Source organism: Sinohyriopsis cumingii, chromosome 18 (genome assembly GCF_028554795.1).
Source record: "Sinohyriopsis cumingii isolate HCF-2022 chromosome 18, ASM2855479v2, whole genome shotgun sequence".
NCBI lineage: Eukaryota > Metazoa > Mollusca > Bivalvia > Unionida > Unionidae > Sinohyriopsis > Sinohyriopsis cumingii.
Genome location: NC_142978.1, coordinates 83,946,775 through 83,968,528, shown reverse-complemented (window position 1 = coordinate 83,968,528; position 21,754 = coordinate 83,946,775). Strand labels below are relative to the sequence as shown.

The 21,754-nt window shown below is 36.1% G+C and overlaps 1 protein-coding gene across 1 annotated transcript in view; it reads left to right on the top strand.

Moving 5' to 3' along the window:
• Positions 1–21,754, top strand: part of LOC149777187 (telomerase-binding protein EST1A-like) — a 134,248-nt gene that overhangs the window by 103,075 nt on the left and 9,419 nt on the right. Inside the window, exons 11-16 of the mRNA XM_089942555.1 lie at positions 4,543–4,682; positions 5,121–5,376; positions 10,796–10,893; positions 11,480–11,583; positions 14,093–14,278; positions 20,771–20,917. Of these exons, the coding sequence (XP_089798681.1) occupies positions 4,543–4,682; positions 5,121–5,376; positions 10,796–10,893; positions 11,480–11,583; positions 14,093–14,278; positions 20,771–20,917 (931 nt within the window). The remainder of the gene's footprint in view (positions 1–4,542; positions 4,683–5,120; positions 5,377–10,795; positions 10,894–11,479; positions 11,584–14,092; positions 14,279–20,770; positions 20,918–21,754) is intronic.

Below are 21,754 nucleotides of genomic sequence, written 5' to 3'. Positions count from 1 at the left end.
TACATCTTACTTATTGGTTTATTCGATAGGCATGGAGGGACAGTATCTAGAATAAATAGTCCAAATGATGGCAAATTAATTTTTTAAAAGGTATCCAGATAAAATTGTTTGCTGAAATTTCAGAGGAAACAGAGTACCTTTGAAGCACCGATTGTTATGAAAACATACTCAGCAACTAAAAAAAAATCAGTCTCGATCATGCAATACAATTATTTGATGTTGCCGCCACAATAAGAAATGGGCATTTGTTTGGTTCTCCAAAGCTGTCCTTTAGCAGTGACTTCGATAACGCATGCACCCTTCATCAAAGAAAGCCGACTACAATCTTTCAATAAAAACAAGAACTTTTTTTCAAAAGGAAGTCAGTACCAAACTTAAATAAAACTCATCAAATCTGATGGATTTTTGCATTTTCCATTGTGACTGGAACACGTTAACTTTGCCATGAAAGTTTCCTTTTTGCAGGGAAAAAGTTTGTGCTTACGAACGCTACCAATGGCGGCTTAAATTGCAAACTAACTTTTACCGACTTGGGATGTACTGAAAAGTAAATGTGGTTCGTCATTTGTTACGTAAATGTGCCATGTTTTTCCACTGAATTCAGACCAATATGACCTGTGACAAAATTATTGAATATTTTTAAGCAGTGTGTGTGTGCATATTTTCGATGGAATCACTTGTATTGTGGATTCAGTGTATATGATGAGGTTCGTGGATGAGTACATGGTGTTGATACTATTCATGCTATACATTAGACATGTATATATAAACAGTATTCAAGTATATGTACCAATTCATGGTTCTCTATATAAAGTAAACTATTATATATGTCTTCTCTGTTTTCACTAAAAGTGTATTTCTCATTTAATATGCATCAATTGAAGATGGTAACTGTGCCGATGAAGCACATATTTGACCACTCGCATTTATTACTTACACACACCCTTGCAACTTTTTTGGGGTACAAGCATCATTTTCTTCAGCTAACTGACCTGGTTGCTTAGAACACGGTTTGGTCTATAACGCGGTCGGGTTCTATGGCTCCCAACTACTGTGTTATAGCGGGATCACACTGTACTTGTTCTAAAGGCTGTTCAGATTATACTGAATATAGGGGGACATTTCTACATTGGCTAATTTTGGTTATTGTTTGGCTTTGGTATATAAACTTTTGTGGTTTTGTTAAGCTCTATGACTCATTCAATTCTGTCATGGGAAAAAAAAGCCCGTAAAGTCTTTATAAGATGCACCTTCTAGTGATCTAACACAACCTTCTTTTTCCTTTGGTCTTTGATGCAGTGGAGGGAAGGCATTTTATTCATTGGGCCTTATCTTAATGGTACAAGTGGCATAACCTTCTTCCAGCTTGCAGTAATGAATACTCCTACTGTAAGGTTAAGTACAGAATTGTTGAGGCTATCAGCCTTCCTCCTAAATGACACATTCAGCAATGCACTGATAACAGGTAATGCTTTACTGCTCTTAAATGTGTTGGGGGGGGGGAGCAGACTAATTTTTATTATTTTATGTAATACTTACCTGCTATTATTACATATTCCCTCCTTTGACCCCACTCTGATATCCTGCACTCTAGGCCCAAGTCAAAAGATGAGGGTCAATTACCCCTGCAAACAAGGGGGAACCAGATCATCAGATCCTTGTGTCCTGGTGTGGGATTTATTTTGTTAGTGCTTCCAGCATTTGAGTTGAGTACAGACAAGATATAACCTGGGCAGGCATTGTGTTCTAGCTGACTTACCATCAAGGAGATGTCCAACTGTGCACACTGTGTTATCTTTCCACCTGTCAAACTTCCATTGGATCTGCACTCATCAGGGTCATCCAGCGGTTGATCATTTTGCAACCAAATGGAACTATAGGACCCAGATGCTTGGGCAGTGAATGTTCTGTTACTCAGATTTGGAATACACTTTCTCTCCAAATGTTCTTGTTTCAGAAATTATTTAGAAGCAAGAGATCGGACCTGCAGAGTGGTTCTGATGGCCTTTTTCCGATTGGACAGGTCCTGGTTCAGCAGTCTACTCAGTTTAGCGATAGCCATTCCCATATAAATCCAGATGAGTCCCTGCTTGCTCAAGCATCTTAGACCAAAGGTCTTCCATCTCTGTCCATTCATAGTTCTCCTTTTTGTCAGGCACTAATGAGGTAATCCTTTTACATAAAGTTCAGCCATTCAGTTGCATAGAGACTTTCACAAACTAGAAATTTCTCCACCGTGAAAGGATATGAAAGGAGTGATGTATTAACATGTTCCTTGCAATTATCCCTTGGTTGTGTTGCTTTTTGTTAAGAGAGCTGTTTTATCCTTCACATGAGGATGCAAACCACAGTGCCATCTCTAGGGTGACAATGGTAGAGGTTGTATGCATTTTCCTCCTCTTCTTACCTATTCTTTTGAGTTAATGTGATTGTGATCGGTAATGTATTCAATAATGAAAGAAGAAAAAAAATGCTATTGTAAAGTTTAGTTTCTCCTAGAATAATTACTTATTCACATAAAGATTAAGCCCATCCACACTTTCCCACAAATGTGAGAATCCTCTTTGATGTATTGCTTAAACTTGACCAAAGGAATATCTGGTAAGCGTGTAGAAGAGCTACTGTTACTAACATACTTTACAGTCTACGATGTATCTAGATGAGAATTCCTAATGTTATTGTGAAGGGGTAAAACATAATCTATAATAAAAATGTCCATTCTCTACTTCTCTCAACATGAAATTCGATGTAGATTTTGCTACCTAACTTTGATTTGAGCTTAGCTATTTTGTTATATTCCACAAATTCAGCAAAATCGTTTAAAAATTTATGATTTTGTCTCATAAAGGACAAGACAGACAGGATATAAACTAGTTATGCCACTCCCTCGATAACTTGCACCCTGATAACTGCAGGGTCATGTGTGGATCCCATTTTTTAACCAGAAAATACCCCCCAAAAGTTGATCCCTATTTTTTGAACTTGAAGAAAATTGCTATCAAAATTGCTAACTGAAACGTTGATGTATTGCTCATTTTTTGGTCGAAAACGGTAGAGAGGACCTGGAAATTTTAATCAACATTTTGAAATCATCAGCTTTTCATAAGAAGTCATATAATTGGTTACATTTTCTTTCCAAATGACATTCTTAGTACATCATAATTAAAGATATTCAAGGAAATTTTTGAACAATGAAAATGTCACTTACGCCTAGTGTAGGAAGTACATTAATATTTCAATGCCAATTAAATCATTTTATTAAGTGAAATTTGTGTTTTAATTCTTTTAGTTCTTCTTAATAAGTGTAATCATCATAAATGCAATGTGTATTTAAACATAAAATGTGTCAGCTATGTCAGCAGGTGTTTCTCTGAGAACCCAATTAAGTCTCGATCGTGTTTTGATAACTGACTTGCAGAAGTAATGGTTGTATTGTTGCATTTAATTAAAAGTTGAACTCCTTTGTATTATCATGTCAGTTATGTCTTTTGAATCAAATAAAGGAGATGGAATAAAAGAAAAATTAAAAGGCATGCAACCGGTCGTATGTTGGGTAAACTCACTTCAGTTGATCGATTGAACAGTTATAAATGTTATTGTGTCTGTAGCATAAACTACCTTAATTTAACTGACTCATTCATAATTGTGATCAAAGATAGCAAGGCAACCAAGCAAAACAAATATTTTGCAAAATAAAGAGCTTTTTTTTCACAGATATGGACCATTGTGGGCAAGCGAGTTTCAGTCAATTCCTGAACTGGCACTTAGAATATCATCAGGGAAGATAAGAAGTTTCACTATCACTTCCAGTGAAATCACGACATCAATATTGTACTAACTGAACAATACAAAATTTGAGTTTCAACATAGATGATTGTCTCATGAAATAAATGTCGCTAGTTTTTGAAAAAAAAGGAATCTTGTTTGTTGATATATCAACGGTTAGTCTAGTTCCCTGCTACTCCGACTCCTGACTTGGCAGTATACTATGAAATACCACTTTGAGAACCAGACTAATCAACAAAACAAAAGGTAGTGACATAATACACAGATGTTTTTGCGCACACATGATGATTGTTGAAACCAGTCAGAACAAACTTTCACATATTGGACATTTTGAAAATAAATGTTATTTATGCAGAATAACGAACAACTTCATCAGAAAAAGAGTGTTATTAACAATTATTATTGATGTGACTGTTAAACAAGGATTCATTCATTAAACAGCCCAGTTCCTTAACCCCCCACAGTTTTCTTGAAGTATGGCCTAAGTGGATTTTTTTCTCTGTGTTTGGAGGTCCCTCAGTAACTTGAACCCACGCTTATAGTGTGATCTATGTTTGTGGACCCCATTATGTGCGAGTTATCAAGGGAGAGGTGTATTAAATATTTCAGGAACTTTATCTCATCTAAAGCTGATTTCATGGGATATGTCTGTTGCAAGATTCCTCTAGAAATATCAGGTTTGGCAGTTGTTGTTGATAGCAAGTCATTGCCATTATTTTAGAACATGGACAGTAACTTTTTGGCATTGTTTTATAGTATGGAGATGTTCCCTGAGGTGTGTGGTCAGATGCTGCTGGAATTTCAAGCATTGTTAAAAGATGGCGCCATCAGCCCCACCCGACTACTACAACTGACTGCCATCAACATGTTTGCCATTGAGAACACCGCTCTCAAAGGTAGGGCTGTTATTCTTTGTTGAATTTGAGCGAAAGTGAATAAATTAGAATGGGGCTTTAGGGTTGTAGTTTCAACAGCTGTTATTACAGTAGCTGTGGTTAGGAGACAGGATGTACTTGTTTTATTGAATTTTATTTTGTCTATCAGTTGGTGTTAAATTGATTGTTGTTGTTGTTGGGTTTAACGCCATTTTTCAGCACACGATAGGCTATGCAAGGCGGCCAGTATTAATGGTGGAGGAAGAACCCGGGAAAACCCCAGGAAGAACCACCAACTCACGAGAGTGTTAAACTGGTGTTAAATTGACAAAACAAAAATGTTAAAACAAAATATTCAGAGCTTGTCAGGTATCTTTTATATTATATTTTCAACTTGTGCAAATGTTTTTACACTGCATACTATTATTGAAAGCATTAAATGACTTTCCTGTTGTACAGATCAATCTCTGGAGGGCAGCTGTCACTCCCTGTTACAGGAGTATGCAGTCCAGATGGGGCTGGACATGTTTGGGATCCTAGTGAAGCGTTGCTCATCATTGCTACATATACATGTTCAGTCACAGGAGTATCCATCGCGCATGTTCAGCCGAGAGCTGGAGGAGCTTGTGCCAGGTATCAAGATATGGACAGACTGGATGATGTGTCACTCCGACCTCTGGAATCCACCCCCAGCAATAAGAGACCCAAGGTTTGGGTAGGTTTTGCTGGTTCGGTTATTATTTCCTTTCACATTGTGTTTGATGTAACATATTATGTGTTTCTGTTGCAACATGTTGTACATTTTCCTATGATTGTGCTAAATGATGGTTTCCTAAACAAAAGTCTCACAGAAAATTGAGGGTGTTTTATATTTATATATTTTTATTGTATGTGTTATAGAGTCCTGTACTTTTAAAGTGTAATGCTGAATCAGTTTCCAATTTCTCAGTTTCTTCTGTTGTATTCTACTGTGATCGCTAACTATAGTGCTATTCTGTAGAGTCATTAAAGTGCACTACATTATAGGTGAGGTCACTTTATACTAGAGTACATTATAAATAAAATATATTTTCTTGTATATTAATACAGGAAGAATTTCATCATGTGTTACAGAAAATATTTTAATGAGTGGTGAAGTCACAAGTTAAAATATATCAGTTTTATAGTACCACAAGATGAAATATATCCAGTGTTTTTGTAGGAAAATAGTGTTTTCTGTTTGCAAAACTTTCTACTTAGTCAGAGTTGATGAGATTTAACTTACTTTTCTATCCTCATTTTGTAAGTTCACTTTAATTTCAATGTTATTCATTGGCTAACCATAAAAATTGTTAGAAATTTGAGAGGATGGTATGTTTGGGATGAACTAATTTTTTGGAATAAATTACAATTTTTACATTTTACAAACTGTTTTATCCTGTTTGACCACAAAAGAAGTGTGATTGAGTGATGCAGCATACTGCATTTTTAACATTAGATATACTTTTGTAAAAACACAAACAGTGATGATTCTAATGTCTGGTCAAAAATAATTTTCCATGCCTGAAAGGTAATTAAGTTTCCAGTAGTTGCACAATCTCACACAGTGTTTGTTGTTCCTGCTGTAAGTATGACTTCTTTATGCACACATGATCACACATTGCATACAGTTACTTATATCCATTATGTATTTTGGTTTTTAATATTCTTTTTCTTATCCCTTGTCATCCAATTTTAGTGTGCAGATAGCAGCTTATGCACTGTTAAAGTATACTGGAGGTCCTATTGTTTGGTACTTCAGTTCATGGGTTGGGGATAGGGTCCTATTGTTTGGTACTTAAATTCATGGATTGGGGAAGTGGTCCTATGATTTGGTACTAAATTCATGGGTTGGGAAAGGGTTCCTATTGTATGGTACTGAATTCATGGGTTGGGGAAGGGGTCCTATTGTTTGGTACTAAATTCATGGGTTGGGGATGGGGTACACTTGTTTGGTTGTTGTTGTTGTTGTTGTTGTTGTTGTGGGGTTTAACGCCATTTTTCAGCACTATAGGCTATACATGGCGGCCAGTATTAATGGTGGAGGAAGAACCCGGAAAACCCCGGAAAGAACCACCGACCCACGAGAAGCTACTGGCAGGCTTTCTCACATGCCCACATTGGCTGAATCTTAGACTCGAACCGCCGCAGACAGAGGTGAGATGGCAGTGATCCGTAACGAAGAGCGCTTTAGACCACTCGGCCACTCCGGGCCCCTCACTTGTTTGGTACTTACATTCATGAGTTGGGAAAGGGTTCTTATTGTTTGGTACAGAATGCGTGTGTTGGGGAAGGGGTCCTATTGTTTAATACTTAAATTCATGGGTTGGGAAAGGGTTCCTATGATTTGGTACTTAAATTCATGGGTTGGGAAAGGGGTGCTATTGTTTGGTGCAAAATTCATGGGTTGGGACAGGGGTCCTATTATTTGGTACCTAAATTCATTGGTTGAGAAAGGGATGCTATAGTTTGGTACTTAAATTCATGGTTTGTGAAAGGGGTCCTATTGTATTTAAATTCATGGGTTGGGGAAGGTTCCTATTGTTTGGTACTAAATTCATGGGATGGGAAAGGGATCCTATGATTTGGTACTTAAATTCATGGTTTGTGAAAGGGGTCCTATTGTTTGGTACTTAAATTCATGGGTTGGGGAAGGGTCCTATTGTTTGGTACTAAATTCATGGGTTGTGGATGGGGTCCTATTGTTTGTTACTTAAATTCATGGGATGGGAAAGGGGTCCTATTGTTTGGTACTTAAATTCATGGGTTGTGGAATGGTCCTATTGTTAGATACTTAAATTCATGGGTTGGGAAAGGGGTCCTATGATTAGATACTTAAATTCACAGGTTGGGGAAGGGTCCTATTGTTTGGTACTTAAATTCATGGGTTGAGGAAGGGTCCTATTGTTTGGTACTAAATTCATGGGTTTTGGGAGGGTCCTATTGTTTGGTACTTAAATTCATGGGTTCGGAAAGGGGTCCTATTGTTTGGTACATAATTCATGGTTTGTGAAAGTGGTCCTATTGTTTGGTACTTAAATTCATGGGTTGGGGAAGGGTCCTATTGTTTGGTACTAAATTCATGGGGCAGGAAAGGGGTCCTATGATTTGGTACTTAAATTCATGGTTTGTGAAAGGGGTCCTATTGTTTGGTACTTAAATTCATGGGTTGGAGAAGGGTCCTATTGTTTGGTACTAAATTCATGGGTTGTGGATGGGGTCCTATTGTTTGTTACTTAAATTCATGGGATGGGAAAGGGGTCCTACTGTTTGGTACTTAAATTTATGGGTTGGGGAAGGGTCCTATTGTTTGGTACTAAATTCATGGGTTGGGGAAGGGTCTTATTGTTTGGTACTTAAATTCATGTGTTGGGAAAGGGTCCTATTGTTTGGTACTTAAATTCATGGGTTGGGGAATGGTCCTATTGTTTGGTACTTAAATTCATGGGTTGGGAAAGGAGTCCTATGATTTGGTACTTAAATTCATGGGATGGGAAAGAGGTCCTATTGTTTGGTACTAATTTCATGGGTTGAGAAAGGGTCCTGTTGTTTGGTACTTAAATTCATGGGTTGGGGAAGGGTCCTATTGTTTGGTACTTAATTCCTGGGTTGCGGAAGGGTCCTGTTGTTTGGTACTTAAATTCTTGGGTTGGGAAAGGGGTCCTATTGTTCGGTACATAATTCATGGGTTGGGAAAGGGGTCCTATTGTTTGGTACTTAAATTCATGGCTTGACAGAGGGATTCTGTTGTTCCCACATAAGGAATCCTTTTTTTTTAATCTTTAAATTTGTGACTGGTAGCAAATTGAATAAAACTATTGTACCCAACTTTAGTAACTTCTGAATCATTATATATGTATGTAGTAAGTAATTTTAATATAGATGTATGAAAAAAATGTTTTGAGTTTGATACAGAAATACCGTATTTTCCGGCGTATAAGTCGATACTTTTTTACTTGAAAGTTCGGTCTTCGTCTTATACTCCGAATCGACTTATATATGGATTGTGTCATTGAAATTGCATCGACTTATATATGGATTACAGTATCCGGTATGCTATTGACATTGCTCTATAATCGGCATAATCGAAAACAGGTCACATAGAAGTACAAATTCATGTTAAATTACTATGTCAATAAATTGTCATAAACTAATATGACTGCGTTTATATTTGTAAGTTTTGTCATTATTTATTTTGCATTCTGCATGTTTTTTCTTATTTCTCAAACATAAAATAAAAGAAAACAATTTACCGTACCGGTAAAAACTTCACCGGGCCGCATAGCACACTTACGGCCTATACTCTATAGTGTACTGTACTAATTCAAAGCATATTGTTTGTTCCTAAAAAAAAGATATGAAATAACTGGTCCATTAATATTTGATTTTCCAGTATAATGTTGGACACACGTGAGCAATTACCGGCATAGCTTTTTGATTGATCCAATTGATCCTACAAAGGGATGTAATCCATATTAACTCAAGCGTTCTATGATTATTTATAAAATAATCATAGCATGCACATCCACGTGGCTCTTGTTGCAGTGGATATCATAATTAAAACAAATATGGTTTAAACTAAACTAAAATCAGATATATTGTGAGCGCGCGTGTGCTTGTGTGTGTGCGCACGAGAGAGAGAGAGTGAGAGATGAAAAAAATTGTCCGTGTACAAGATCTTTCTTTTATTCAGGGCGGTTTTTATTTGTAGCTTTTGCAAAGAGAAAAAAGACGGTATTTTGAGTTACCTGACGATTGTGATAATCCTCAATACTACGAGCCTACTATATTCCATTATCAATAAACACCTCTAAATCAATAATTCATTCTTGTTTTAATTACGATGTACATTGTCACAACAACCACATGGCTATGCAGTGTTATTTACACGGTAATTAAACATGCTTAGCGCTTTGGCTATAATTGAAACCAGATTGAGGGCAAGAATCGACAGAATAGGTCAAATCAGCGAGGCTGCCAGTAGGGAAATGAGGCTTTTCTTAGGGAAATGAAAATCTGTCAACATTTTATTGAAGTCATTGTCCATACAAAATTTGTTATAAGGACAAGAGATCATACCCATTACTTTGTATTCGAACTCGCCGATAAAGATAATAGTGGGGTATAGCATTGAATAGATTAGTAATAAAATGTTAATTATATCCAAGTCCAAACAGAACAAACACTTAAAAAATAGTATATGTATGTATATATATATATATATATATATATATATATATATATATATATATATATATATATGTATACGAATCAATTTAACGGAGTCCGTGACTTTCAAACTTACGATAGAAAATGACAAGTTTGTATAAGTTACGTTCGTAACTACAGGTAATAAAATGAACTACAACATGGATGTGCTTTCAGTTATAATAAAACAAGCCTGGACTGTTTATTCAGCTGTGTCAATTGATAACAAAATATAGCAGTTCAGAAGTAAAATCACAAGCATGTTAGCATCGGTAATGCAATTTCACAATTGCCAGTAATATGGAATATCATACAACGATACCATCAATATTCATGCAACCGGAAGTTACTAGTATAAAATACAAAGCCAAGTTATTGACCTGGCCTCGTCTTATACTCTGAATCGACTTATATATGGACGAAGGATGGAAAATTTACAAAATTGGTCAATTCGACTTATACTCCGCATCGACTTGTAGGTCGGAAAATACGGTACATTTAGACCATCAGTATCGTATGCAGCATCAAAGTTTGGATATTAAGATGGCATGTAATTAATATGCAAAATTACATATGTGTTTTGTTTCAAGTTGGCAAAAGGTACTAGCTTAAGATGGTGGAGAAGGATGTTGTGGCCATCACGCCTCACTTGATTCATATGCCATGTTAAACAAGTTCTTTTCTCTGACTTTGAACAAAGCATGATTACATTTTTGCATTTATTACTAGAATCAGCATGGAAAATTAAATGGGTATTTAATAATTAGTTTGAATTCAATGAGGTACATTGTACTTATCAATGCAAAAACTGCCTAATGCTTTATTTTTCTCATGACAGCAACATTTTCCTTTGTCATAAGTTTTCAATGTCTTTTAAAATTTTGAGAGTAGATCGCTTTTTCTTTTAGTCCTGATGTTGATGTATGGGTCTCCACAGCTGAGTTATGCAACATCTTGAAAGACATGGATACATCACTTGTCAAACTCTATAGTGAGAAGAAAGAAGGTACAGTATGTGTGAGCTTTGGATATTTGATAGTTCTACCTAGACATATAGTGTGGGTGATGGGTGGTTGTATATATCAATAAATGGATAGATAAAGAAGTCTTGATTAACTGATATACTGAATCTCATTTGAAGTATACTGAATCTCATTGGAAGTATACTGAATCTCATTTGAAGTATACTGAATCTCATTGGAAGTATACTGAATCTCATTTGAAGTATACTGAATCTCATTGGAAGTATACTGAATCTCATTGGAAGTATACTGAATCTCATCTGAAGTATGATCTAGTTTTCTGAAGAGATATTTTTATTTCTTAGTTCTGCTGGAGACCAAAAGAGCTTATGCAATGATAATTTGATGGTCATATTTAATGTATATATCATTGTCATTTTTTAGTAAAATTTGAAGTAGTGTAGCTTATTTTATCTCCAAATACCTAATAGTTACTGTCTCCTTAACTTAATAAGGACTGCTTACTGCTGCCACCTCTCATTTTGACAGTATCTAGTCTGCAACTTGTAACAACTTGAAAGTGCATCAAAAGTTGGAGAAAAAAGCTTTCAAATTTTTAATATCTTTCAGGCTGTGAGGCAGTTTTGCTATCTGAAGATGTGATGATGGCTGGATTTGTACCTCTACTTAGTGCTCCAACCTCAACATCTTATGTACACAGTACTGTAGACAAGGTTGTTATTCTAACTTTTGTTTCTCCTTTTCCGTTTTATTCATGAAGGCATAAATGATCTGGCTACAAGCCTTTTTTTCCTGATATCACTATCTTAATGTTTTAGGATCATCGAACAGAAATATTAAAGAACCAAAGTGACCGTTAAATATAAAAAATAATCATTCGCATTAACTTTTCTTTATATAGAAGAGTAAAGTTATTATACTACCCCATTCATTAGCATCCATACTTGTAAAAGCTATGTAAAAGCATGCTGCCTAGGTCCTAGGAGACAGTTTGGAGTGGGTTTCATAGCATCAGGGATGGGAAAAAGGGGGATAACTTTGAGCATGTTCATTAAATGTACATTAATGGTTGTGTTTTTTTGCATTTAGCTCATGCTCACATTTTTGTGTATCCTATATACCTACTGTTATAGCTGGATTTACAAAACTTGGTGAGGGGATGCACCTGATGAGTACTTCAGATTCATCACAGAAGTAGGTGACTGACCCATATTTATGCTTTACTGACTGGTTAAATTTTGTGTTTTATTTCTCAAGCTCTGTTCATGCTAGAATTGTCTAATATGATGAATCTATGCATCTCTGTTAGTACAACAATCTCACTGGGTTCGGGTCTTGGATTCGGCTAATGTGGGTATGTGAGAAAGCTTGCCAGTAGCTTCTCGTGGGTCGGTGGTTCTTTCCGGGGTTTTCCTGGGTTCTTCCTCCACCATTAATACTGGCCGCCGTGTATAGCCTAGCATGTGCTGAAAAATGGCGTTAAACCCTACAATAACAACAACAACAAAAAGCCAGTCACTTTGTTCTTCATTTTATTTTTAACCTGGCTTATTTAAAGTTTTTGCATTTGCTGATAACAAAACAGGTGTTTTTTCATGCTGTTTTACAAAACTATCCTATCTAGAATCATAAAAGTTGGTGAGAGGATGTATTTTATTGAGTCTTACACCTTTAATGCAAAAACTATATCATTATGGCCCATATTTTGAGCTTGATGGCTTAGGTTAAATTTTGTGTTTTATGTTCATTTCTCAGGTTGGTTGGTTGGTAGTTATGGGTTTAATGCCATTTTACATGACACAGACTGCCAGTATATTTAGTACTACACCTTTCAAACCAACCAGAGTCACGGTGACCTTCAATATTTGCTTTACTGGCATAGGTTAAATGTTGATGTATACACAGAAGTCCTTGTCTAACAATTGCTGATGAAAGTTGGAATAGATATGTTCATTCCATTTTAATGATTATACATCTCTTGTTGTGGAAGGTTCCTCTCAACAGGATAACTGTACATTGTACATTTGAATGAGTGTGTATTAGAAGACTCAGCTGCATGCATTGAGGGCTTACCTGTAGAAAATAATCAAGGTAATCACTGATGCTCGAACTGTGCTTGTGATAGTGGTCGTACTGGTCATCAGCCTAGGGTCACTTAGGGACTATGTCTCACCCAGCAAAAACAGGCTGTTAGGGGAGTGCATAATGGGAATAGCTTCTGAAACAGATTTCATAAATGATGATCTGAAAAGAAAAAAAACGCTTTGGTTTTTATTGATTAATTATAGCATCTCTGCAGTGATTGTTTTTACTTTTATGTATGTTCAGTTACAGGGGCCAACATTTCATAGGTCAGCTTAAGTTTGAATTTATTTTCAAGGTGGTATTTATGGTTTGCAGTGGATGTTAGAGACTACTAAAGGCAGGGTTCCCATGCCTTCTGATTTTTAATGAGATCCTGGAATCCAACTGGGATTTGAATTCAATGAAATTATCCTGGAAACCTCCTTGAAAATAACTTTTTGTCATAAAGTGTCCTGGAAATTGATACTTAAAAGCTAAATTAAACATTTTCTTAGACAAAATTCGCTATTTTTCCACTGCAACTTACAGTGAACAATTTTGCAAAGATCATATTGCATCAATAGCCATGGTTGAATCAGGTAACTAAGAGATTTTTGCACATGTGCCTTAACTGCAGTGTTGTTTCTTTAATCAAAGTATCAGATTCTAAAAAAAATGACTCCTGAAATTTGTCATTTTCTCCTTAAAATCTTCTGGAAAATAAAAATCATTTGGTGCAGGAACCCTGTAAAAGCTTCATAGCAACGAGCTGTGGAACCACTGATTACAGTCTTGTTTAGTCATTGCATCATTCAACATTTTAATGCAGATTGTATTTCCATTAAAAACTGACAGTCAGCAATATTTAGAGTCTTCTGCCAGAATTATTTTGAAAAAGCCTATATTTTATATTTGCAAATTTTTTTTTTGCTGCCTATTCCAATTACTTTACCACATATTAAAAGTCTTAGTGGAAAAACTGAAGACAGCTTAATAAGCTTTTACCATTATAACAGGTGAATTATTTTGTGTTTCATTTTTTATAGAGAAGGTACAAATAATAGATAGGGTTGTTTATTATTATTATTGTTGTTGTTATTATTATAACTGCTGCTGTTATTATTATTATTATTATTATTTGTCCTTTTCATGTTATAGGAAATTGCCAGAGCCTGTGTGAGGATAGAGAAGCTGTCTCTGTTTGGGGAGTACCTGTGTGGAATAGAGCCCCCCATGCTTGCATTTAATGTGGAGAGCAGGAAGTACTATTCTGTTGCCCCACCCCAAGGCTACGAGGATCAAAAGGATGAAGAGAATCAATCCTCAGATAAGGAGCTGTCAGAGGTACACACATATAAGAGATACCTGCAGTGTCATAGCATGTTGCACAAATGCAACCTTGGTGAAATTTGGGATATATATTGTTTTACACTACTACAGAAGTGTCCTTAAAAAGACTGTCTATTTAACTTTAAAATATTTTTGGAGATTTTATATGCCTTCAACAAGGTATCAACAAGCATAGGTTTTATTTACTTAAGCTGGCTATAATGTTCTTTTGATATCATGCATTACCCTTTTATGATTTCTATTTACAACTTCATATCAAAAGGTTCTGGAACAATTTGGACATAATTTTACAAGGGGTATTATGGCTTCAAGGCTTTTCAGTTTTGTTCATTGAATCTGATATCCATGGACAATCCTTTAAGCAGTTTCTTTTTATAAAAAAACTCATCAGAATGTGACCATTTTGACAGATAGCATTCTACCATGAAGGTCTTGAAAATTTGTTCAAATGATGTTGATCCATCATCAGTTATGTCAACACTATTAAAAATAGAAAAAACATTTAAACAGCTTCTTTTATTAAAACTGCTCAACAGAATTTGACAAGATAGATGACTTTCAAATGTATACAGAAAACGCCATCCAGCATCAAACATGGCCATGATTACTTAAAGAAAAAGCATACAACAACTTTCCACAGAATGCACATCAAAAATCATACTGGTTTATAGAATTATAAATTTATACAAATGATGCCAATCCAGTACCAAATGTGACTGCTATTTCTTAAAATTTAAAAACCTTTAAATGTCTTCGCAAGACTACTCAACAGTATTTGACAAAATTCGAGAGAACACATCCTTGCTTAGATTCTTGCAAATCTGTACAGATGATGGCAGTCTACCATCAAATATGGTCACCATTACTAAAAATGCAAAAGACTGACACAATTTCATCTAAAAAATGTTAAGAGAATTTGACTAAATTTTTGACAGAAAGACTTTAGCACAGAAGGCTTTCAGTTTCATACAAATGATGCTCAGTAGCAATCGAAAATGTGCACTGCTATTAAAAAATAAGTACTTAAATGACTTCTCAGAAACTACTAAGCAGAATTTGAGTAAATTTAACAGAAATCATCCAGGCATAAAGGCCTTTAACGTTTGTACAAATGATGCAAATTACGATAATTACGGTAGCTGTTATTAAAATGAAGTCTTTGAATGACATCTCAGAAACTCTTCAGTAGAAATTTTGCAAATAATGCCAATGTGCCATTAAGAAAATTCTTTAAATTACTTCTTTTCATAAATCACTCAATAGTTTGTAACCAAATCACTCAATAGATTGTAACCAAAATTTGACAAAAAACATCTTGGCAGAAAGGGCTTTTAACTTTGTACAAATGTTGCCAATCTGCCCATCTACCATCAAACATGGCTTTTATGATGCCAATCTGCCCATCTTTCATCAAACATGGCTTTTAACTTTGTACAAATGATGCCAATCTGCCCATCTACCATCAAACATGGCTTTTATGATGCCAATCTGCCCATCATTCATCAAAACCAAAATTTGACAAAAAACATCTTGGCAGAAAGGGCTTTTAACTTTGTACAAATGTTGCCAATCTGCCCATCTACCATCAAACATGGCTTTTATGATGCCAATCTGCCCATCATTCATCAAACATGGCTTCTAACTTTGTACAAATGATACCGATCTGTCCATCTATGTACAAATGATGCCAATCTGCCCATCTACCATCAAACATGGCTTTTATGATGCCAATCTGCCCATCTTTCATCAAACATGGCTTTTAACTTTGTACAAATGATGCAAATCTGCCCATCTATGTACAAATGATGCCAATCTGCCCATCTACCATCAAACATGGCTGCTGCTACTATAACTAGAAAATCTTTCAATAACTTGTTCACCTTGCATAATCTGAGTACATTTTGACAAAATATACCCCAAGCTTGAAACCATCTAACATTTATAGAGATGATGCCAATCCACCATAAAATACAAACTTGGACAACTTGGACAGAAAATGTCATGGCATAAAAGCCTTTCAGAACTGGACCAATGATGCCGATGTGCTATCAGATATGGATAAAGGTATAAAAACTAAAGAATCCTTGAATAACTGTTTTCATAATGTGTACAATCAACAGCATTGGAAGATATTTATGCAGAAAGCTCCTGATAACCCAAATTTCTTGAATTGCATTTAGTTGTTTGACAGATGTTAATCAGATGAGGAGTTTCAAGTCCACTTGGGCCTCATGTTGATTATTATCAATAAAATTCACAGAAGCTGCAAATGGTGGTATATTTGTTTAGGTAATGAAAGGAGTTTGCAGGGGAGGTAACTGATGGATCAGTCAGTTTGTATCTGATGGCACTTAATACATTATGGCTGTACATGGCTGAGGAAATGTGAGTTGAGTGCCTATCCCAAAGATACAACCAGACATCTGACCAGGCTTGTGCAGGTATCAAACCCACAACCCATGTATTATGAGTCTAGTGCTCTACCAGCTGAGCTAACATAGCTCCCTATTTACCTTTTGGAATTTTATTTTGGTCAAGGACACATTTTGGAACATTGATCCAGAAAAAGAAGCATAACATTTTAAAAAATCCAGAAATAAGATTGATACCAAGATTGGAATTTTTGTTTCAAATACAGTTAAATAAAACAAACGATAATGGGATAAATATGAAACACAAAGTTTTAAATGAAAGAATTGATAATGACGTAAATATAAAATAAAGTAATGTTAAAAGGAACATCAACAAAGTGATTGATAGAGCTGTTTGCTGTAACAGCTTGTTTGCAGTATCATTTCTTGTCACTAATCATAGGTTGCAACACTTTTTATTGCATTTTATTAATCAATAATTATTATATTTTTAAATGTTAATTTCCAGCAAAATAACAGGCTTTTTAATTTGATTCGCTATGTTAATACACAATAACTTCATTATAAAAGTCAATTACTTGCATCCTGCAAGATGACCTCCCATGGGACCACAAAACCCACATTTGAGTCTTGAACTCACCACCACTGCCTAGAAATATAGCAGGTGTGGAGAGAAAGATAGAGAAACTAGGGGATGACCATAAAAATGATATTTTAAAATTGTTCATATTGAAATGGGAGTAACAGTGTATCCCCCAGCGGTGTAAAACTGAGGGTAAAAAAAAATCCTTGGTGTCAGAACTGGGGGTCAAATAAAAAATGTGGGGGTCAAAAATGTACTGACAAATTTTCATCTGACTCGTACTTTTTCAGCTTGAAATAGGATATCGCAGCTTGCACAACATATTCTCGCTCTCTCTCTAAACATAAACCAACAATTAACAAACAAATGCATTGTCCATTCAAAGAACAATTTTATTACTTCATTTTTCTTTTAAAGTCGTACTTTTAACAGTCTCCTTATAATCTTTTTGAAGCAATATTATAGACCAACACATTACATATAAGCCAGTACAAAAAGCCTAATAAATCTTTTTAACCAAATGGCAGTTAATTTACTGCTTGTCATAAAATGTATACTATCATTGGTTTCATTGTACTTCGTCCTAGAACAAATTTATCCAAAAATCACGGCAGCTAATGATTCATCTTGTTTCTAATAAGTTACACTTGAACTTTAAGATCTTTCTTTTATTGCAGCAAAGTTAAAAACCAACAAAATCTGCAATGACCCCCTGACAGTGTAATCCAAATAAACGCATTTGTCTCAGCAAGTTTACTGATTTATTTGTTGTGAAAGAATGTCTTGGGTTATAATGTGTTCTCCATATACCTTGTGGCGAACGAGGGCAGATTTTTTAAAATTCTTAAACCCTGTAACGAAAGGATTATTCACTTTAGCAGTCTTCGCGATTAGAAGTCACACCGGTAATCCTAATGGATGTGCCATATTCCAGTCAAGGGAATTATTTTCTCCATTGTTCATTAAGTTAGATCCACAGTTGCTCTTTTGCGTTCTGCTTCTTTCACTTTCTTCGCTAATTATTCTTAGTGCACGATGTTTTAATATGGAGATCACTTTCTAGTGCAACAAGGATTGATGTTAAACATCAAGATGAGATCTTGCTGAGCTTGATGGAAATCGCGTGAGTGCTCACAAGATTAGAGGAAGCTACTCCGTCATAACATTGCCTATGCTAGTCTGGTTCCTTAATTTGTATCTTCCCTGCGTTGTAATCCGCTATACTAATAGAAGAGCGCGACACAGGGAGTAAACAAAGTGGGGAACTAGAAAATGCATATGCTCGAAGTATACACAATGCCACCCCTCGTACAATGTATTCGATATTAAATAAATCCTAATCATACCATGCGAATCCATTGCATCAAAAAAACTCACGGCAACAAAATGTGTGCTTCAGTTTTCTCCAGCGTGCATCCCTGATGCACAAATGTGCATCCCTGATGCACAAATGTGTGTCCCTGATGCACAAATGTGTGTAAAGGGAAACACTGAGTAATTTTTAAAGAGTCCCTATCTCCCATTAAATTTTGATAGTTTTAAAATGGCATATATACAGTAGATTGTTTATGACATGCTTAATTACCAATACCATTGTTGTTTAAAGTAAAACAAGATGTTCCATCTTCACTTCTTGTAAGTACTTCTTGGTTCAGACAAATGACTACTCTAGTGTTTATATAACTCCAGAACTCAGCCAAATAATTCACAACAGTTCCAGAATAATATTATAGTCCAAAAATTGAGCACCTTCTGTTTTCACTGAACAGTCCAAATAGATGTTTTTCCTCTCGAAAAATAGGTGTACAAGGGAAAATGGTGGGTTTTTGCGGACTGTACAGAGTCAATAACATTCCCATTGAGTGCCTTAATCTTGCACCTAGATAAAATTTTTCTCTGGATTTTGAGGAAACTGGTTAACCCCAATTACTGTCAAAGGCTACTGTTCCATTACCTCAGACACATATTGGCATCATGGCAAAGTTGATATTATCACAGTAAGAACTGGCCAGTTTTAATTTCAGTTAGCCAAAATCTCGCACCATGTTTCCTAAATGGAACCTTTCTTGAGTGCTGTCATGGTCCAGTTCAGATCTTTAGCTTGAATCTCATTGAGCTACTATTATGTAGAATATTTTTTCTGATAGACCTAGCTACAGCATATAGGATGAGTGAGTTGCTTGCCTGTTTAGTTGACCCTAACTTTATCCTATTTCGATCAAAGAAATCCAGGTTTCATGGTAAACAATAAATTGCCATCAGTGGGCAGTCAAATGATCATTCATCCCCTCTCCTCCATCAATATGTCTAGAGAGGCTTTGTTGTAAGATCTGGTCTGTGCCCTCAGACACTACTTGAAATGCCAAGGGACCCAACTTTACATCATCGCTTAAGTCTGTAATAAGTTAGACATATTCTGTGATCTAAAAGATCAAATATGCTTCTTGAGCATCTCGGGCCCCCAAGCAGCAGAGTGGTCTAAAGCGATCATCGTTATGGATCACTGCCATCTCACCTCTGCTCTGTCTGCAAGGATTCAAGTCTGGCTTGGCCAATGTGGGTATGTGAGAAAACTTGCTGGTAGCTTCTCAAGGGTCGGTGGTTCTTTCCGGGGTTTTCCCGGGTTCTTCCTCCACCATTTATACTGGCTGCCATATATAGTCTATCTTGTGCTGAAAAATGGTGTTAAACCCTATAACAACAACATGAACATCTCAGCTCATGATATGAGAACTATATCTGCAAGCCTGGCATTCAGACAGATTATTTTGATGTGATTCATAATAGAAGCTGATGGCTGGCTTGCATATTCATCCTTGGTATCTTTTATCTGCATCATGGACAGAGACAAGAATTTAATCTGGTAGATGCAGTGACTGCAACTCAGACAATAACCAGACCCATTGAAGTCAGCACAACCTTACCATAGGCATAGAACACTTCATTCACTGGATTCACCCAGAATTTTGCTCATTAATAAAAGTCTTTTATTTTCTTTCTCTTACCCAGGTTTGATGCTCGTGGTTAGGAGTGCAGTTTATCCTCAGTATGGTTTTTTCCTAGAAGGGTGATGATGGTACAGGTCAGATGCTCAGCATTACCTCCACCTATTATGTATTCTCCTAATGTTATTGTGGTTGGGGAATGTATTAAAAAGAAGAAAACATTTTTTAGTAATTTTCATTTCTGTGAGAACATTTTGTGATCACATTACTGATAAACCATTCCATGCCTCCCCACCAATGTGGCAGCCATGCTGATGAATCACGCAATCTAAAACTGGGTAGAAGTGGTCAGTATTGGTTAAGAGTTTCTTCCCTTTGTCTATATGTTGTCTTGATGGGAAAGACACAGATTTATCATTTCATTATTGCCTTATTCAAGAGTTATTGGAGCTTCTTTTCTAACGTTAATGTGATTGGTAAGTATTCTTGGAGTAACATAATTTACTAAAACAATTGCTTTTTATATATTGTCCTTGACTGATATTTGGCCACTTTTGTATTTCTTAAGTGTCCCTTAATGTTTTAGGAGGAAGAGGAGGTGGTGATTGAGAGTGAGGAGGAGCATGTTGTACAGGAAGAGGAGGGAGAGGAACATGTTCAGCACCTCAAGGCCAGAAGGGAGGAGCTACAGAAAAAGGTGGAGCTACAGGCCAAACAGCAAGAAAACCTACAGGTATGGAGGGAATTACTGTAAATATATTGTTTGTAACATAAATATTTTTCAAAAATGGGGTATGGGGTGAGGTTTATGATGGACAGTAAGGCATTAGACCAGACATATTTGTCCCTTTTCATCAAATTGTTGTTAACACAGATATCAGCATCCATTAGTGCAAATTTCTTGACACTATGCCTCCTAAACTACAGGAGGGATTGCCATGAAATTGTGTACACTCATTCATCCCAATGTCTAATTTATAAGTGGTTCTAAATAGGAATGGTGCCTCATGGACATTCAGTGTAGCCAGCATGGTGACCATCTAAACATTATACTGCAATCCTACAGAATGGAGGGTTATATCAAAATAGGGTTTTCACTGAAAGACTTCTTATTATGTCTAGTAGGTCCTAAATGAAAATGGTGCCAAGCTATCATCAGTATGGCCACCATCTTTAAAAAAAAGTTATCACTACTTCTGAAGGGATGATGATATTGACATGAGGTTTAAGCGTCAAGACTTTTTTTTAATGTCTAATAAATGAAAATGGATCTGATAACTTCTCCTGAACAGTTGGCTGTAGTGACATGGAGTAATGGAGCAATCCAACCATTTCTGAGCCCAACTGCTTCAGTGGCCTAGTGGTTAGAGCGGCTGCCTCAGGAGCGGGAGGTCGTGGGTTCGATCCCCAGCCAAGTCATACCAAAAACTTACAAAAATGTTACTAACAGCTGCCTTGCTAGGCGCTCAGCATTAAGAGGTTAGTGTTAGGACTGGTCGGCCTGGTGTCAGAAAAATGTGACTGGGTGGGACATCATGCTACATGTCTGCAGCATGATGCCCCAGTGCTA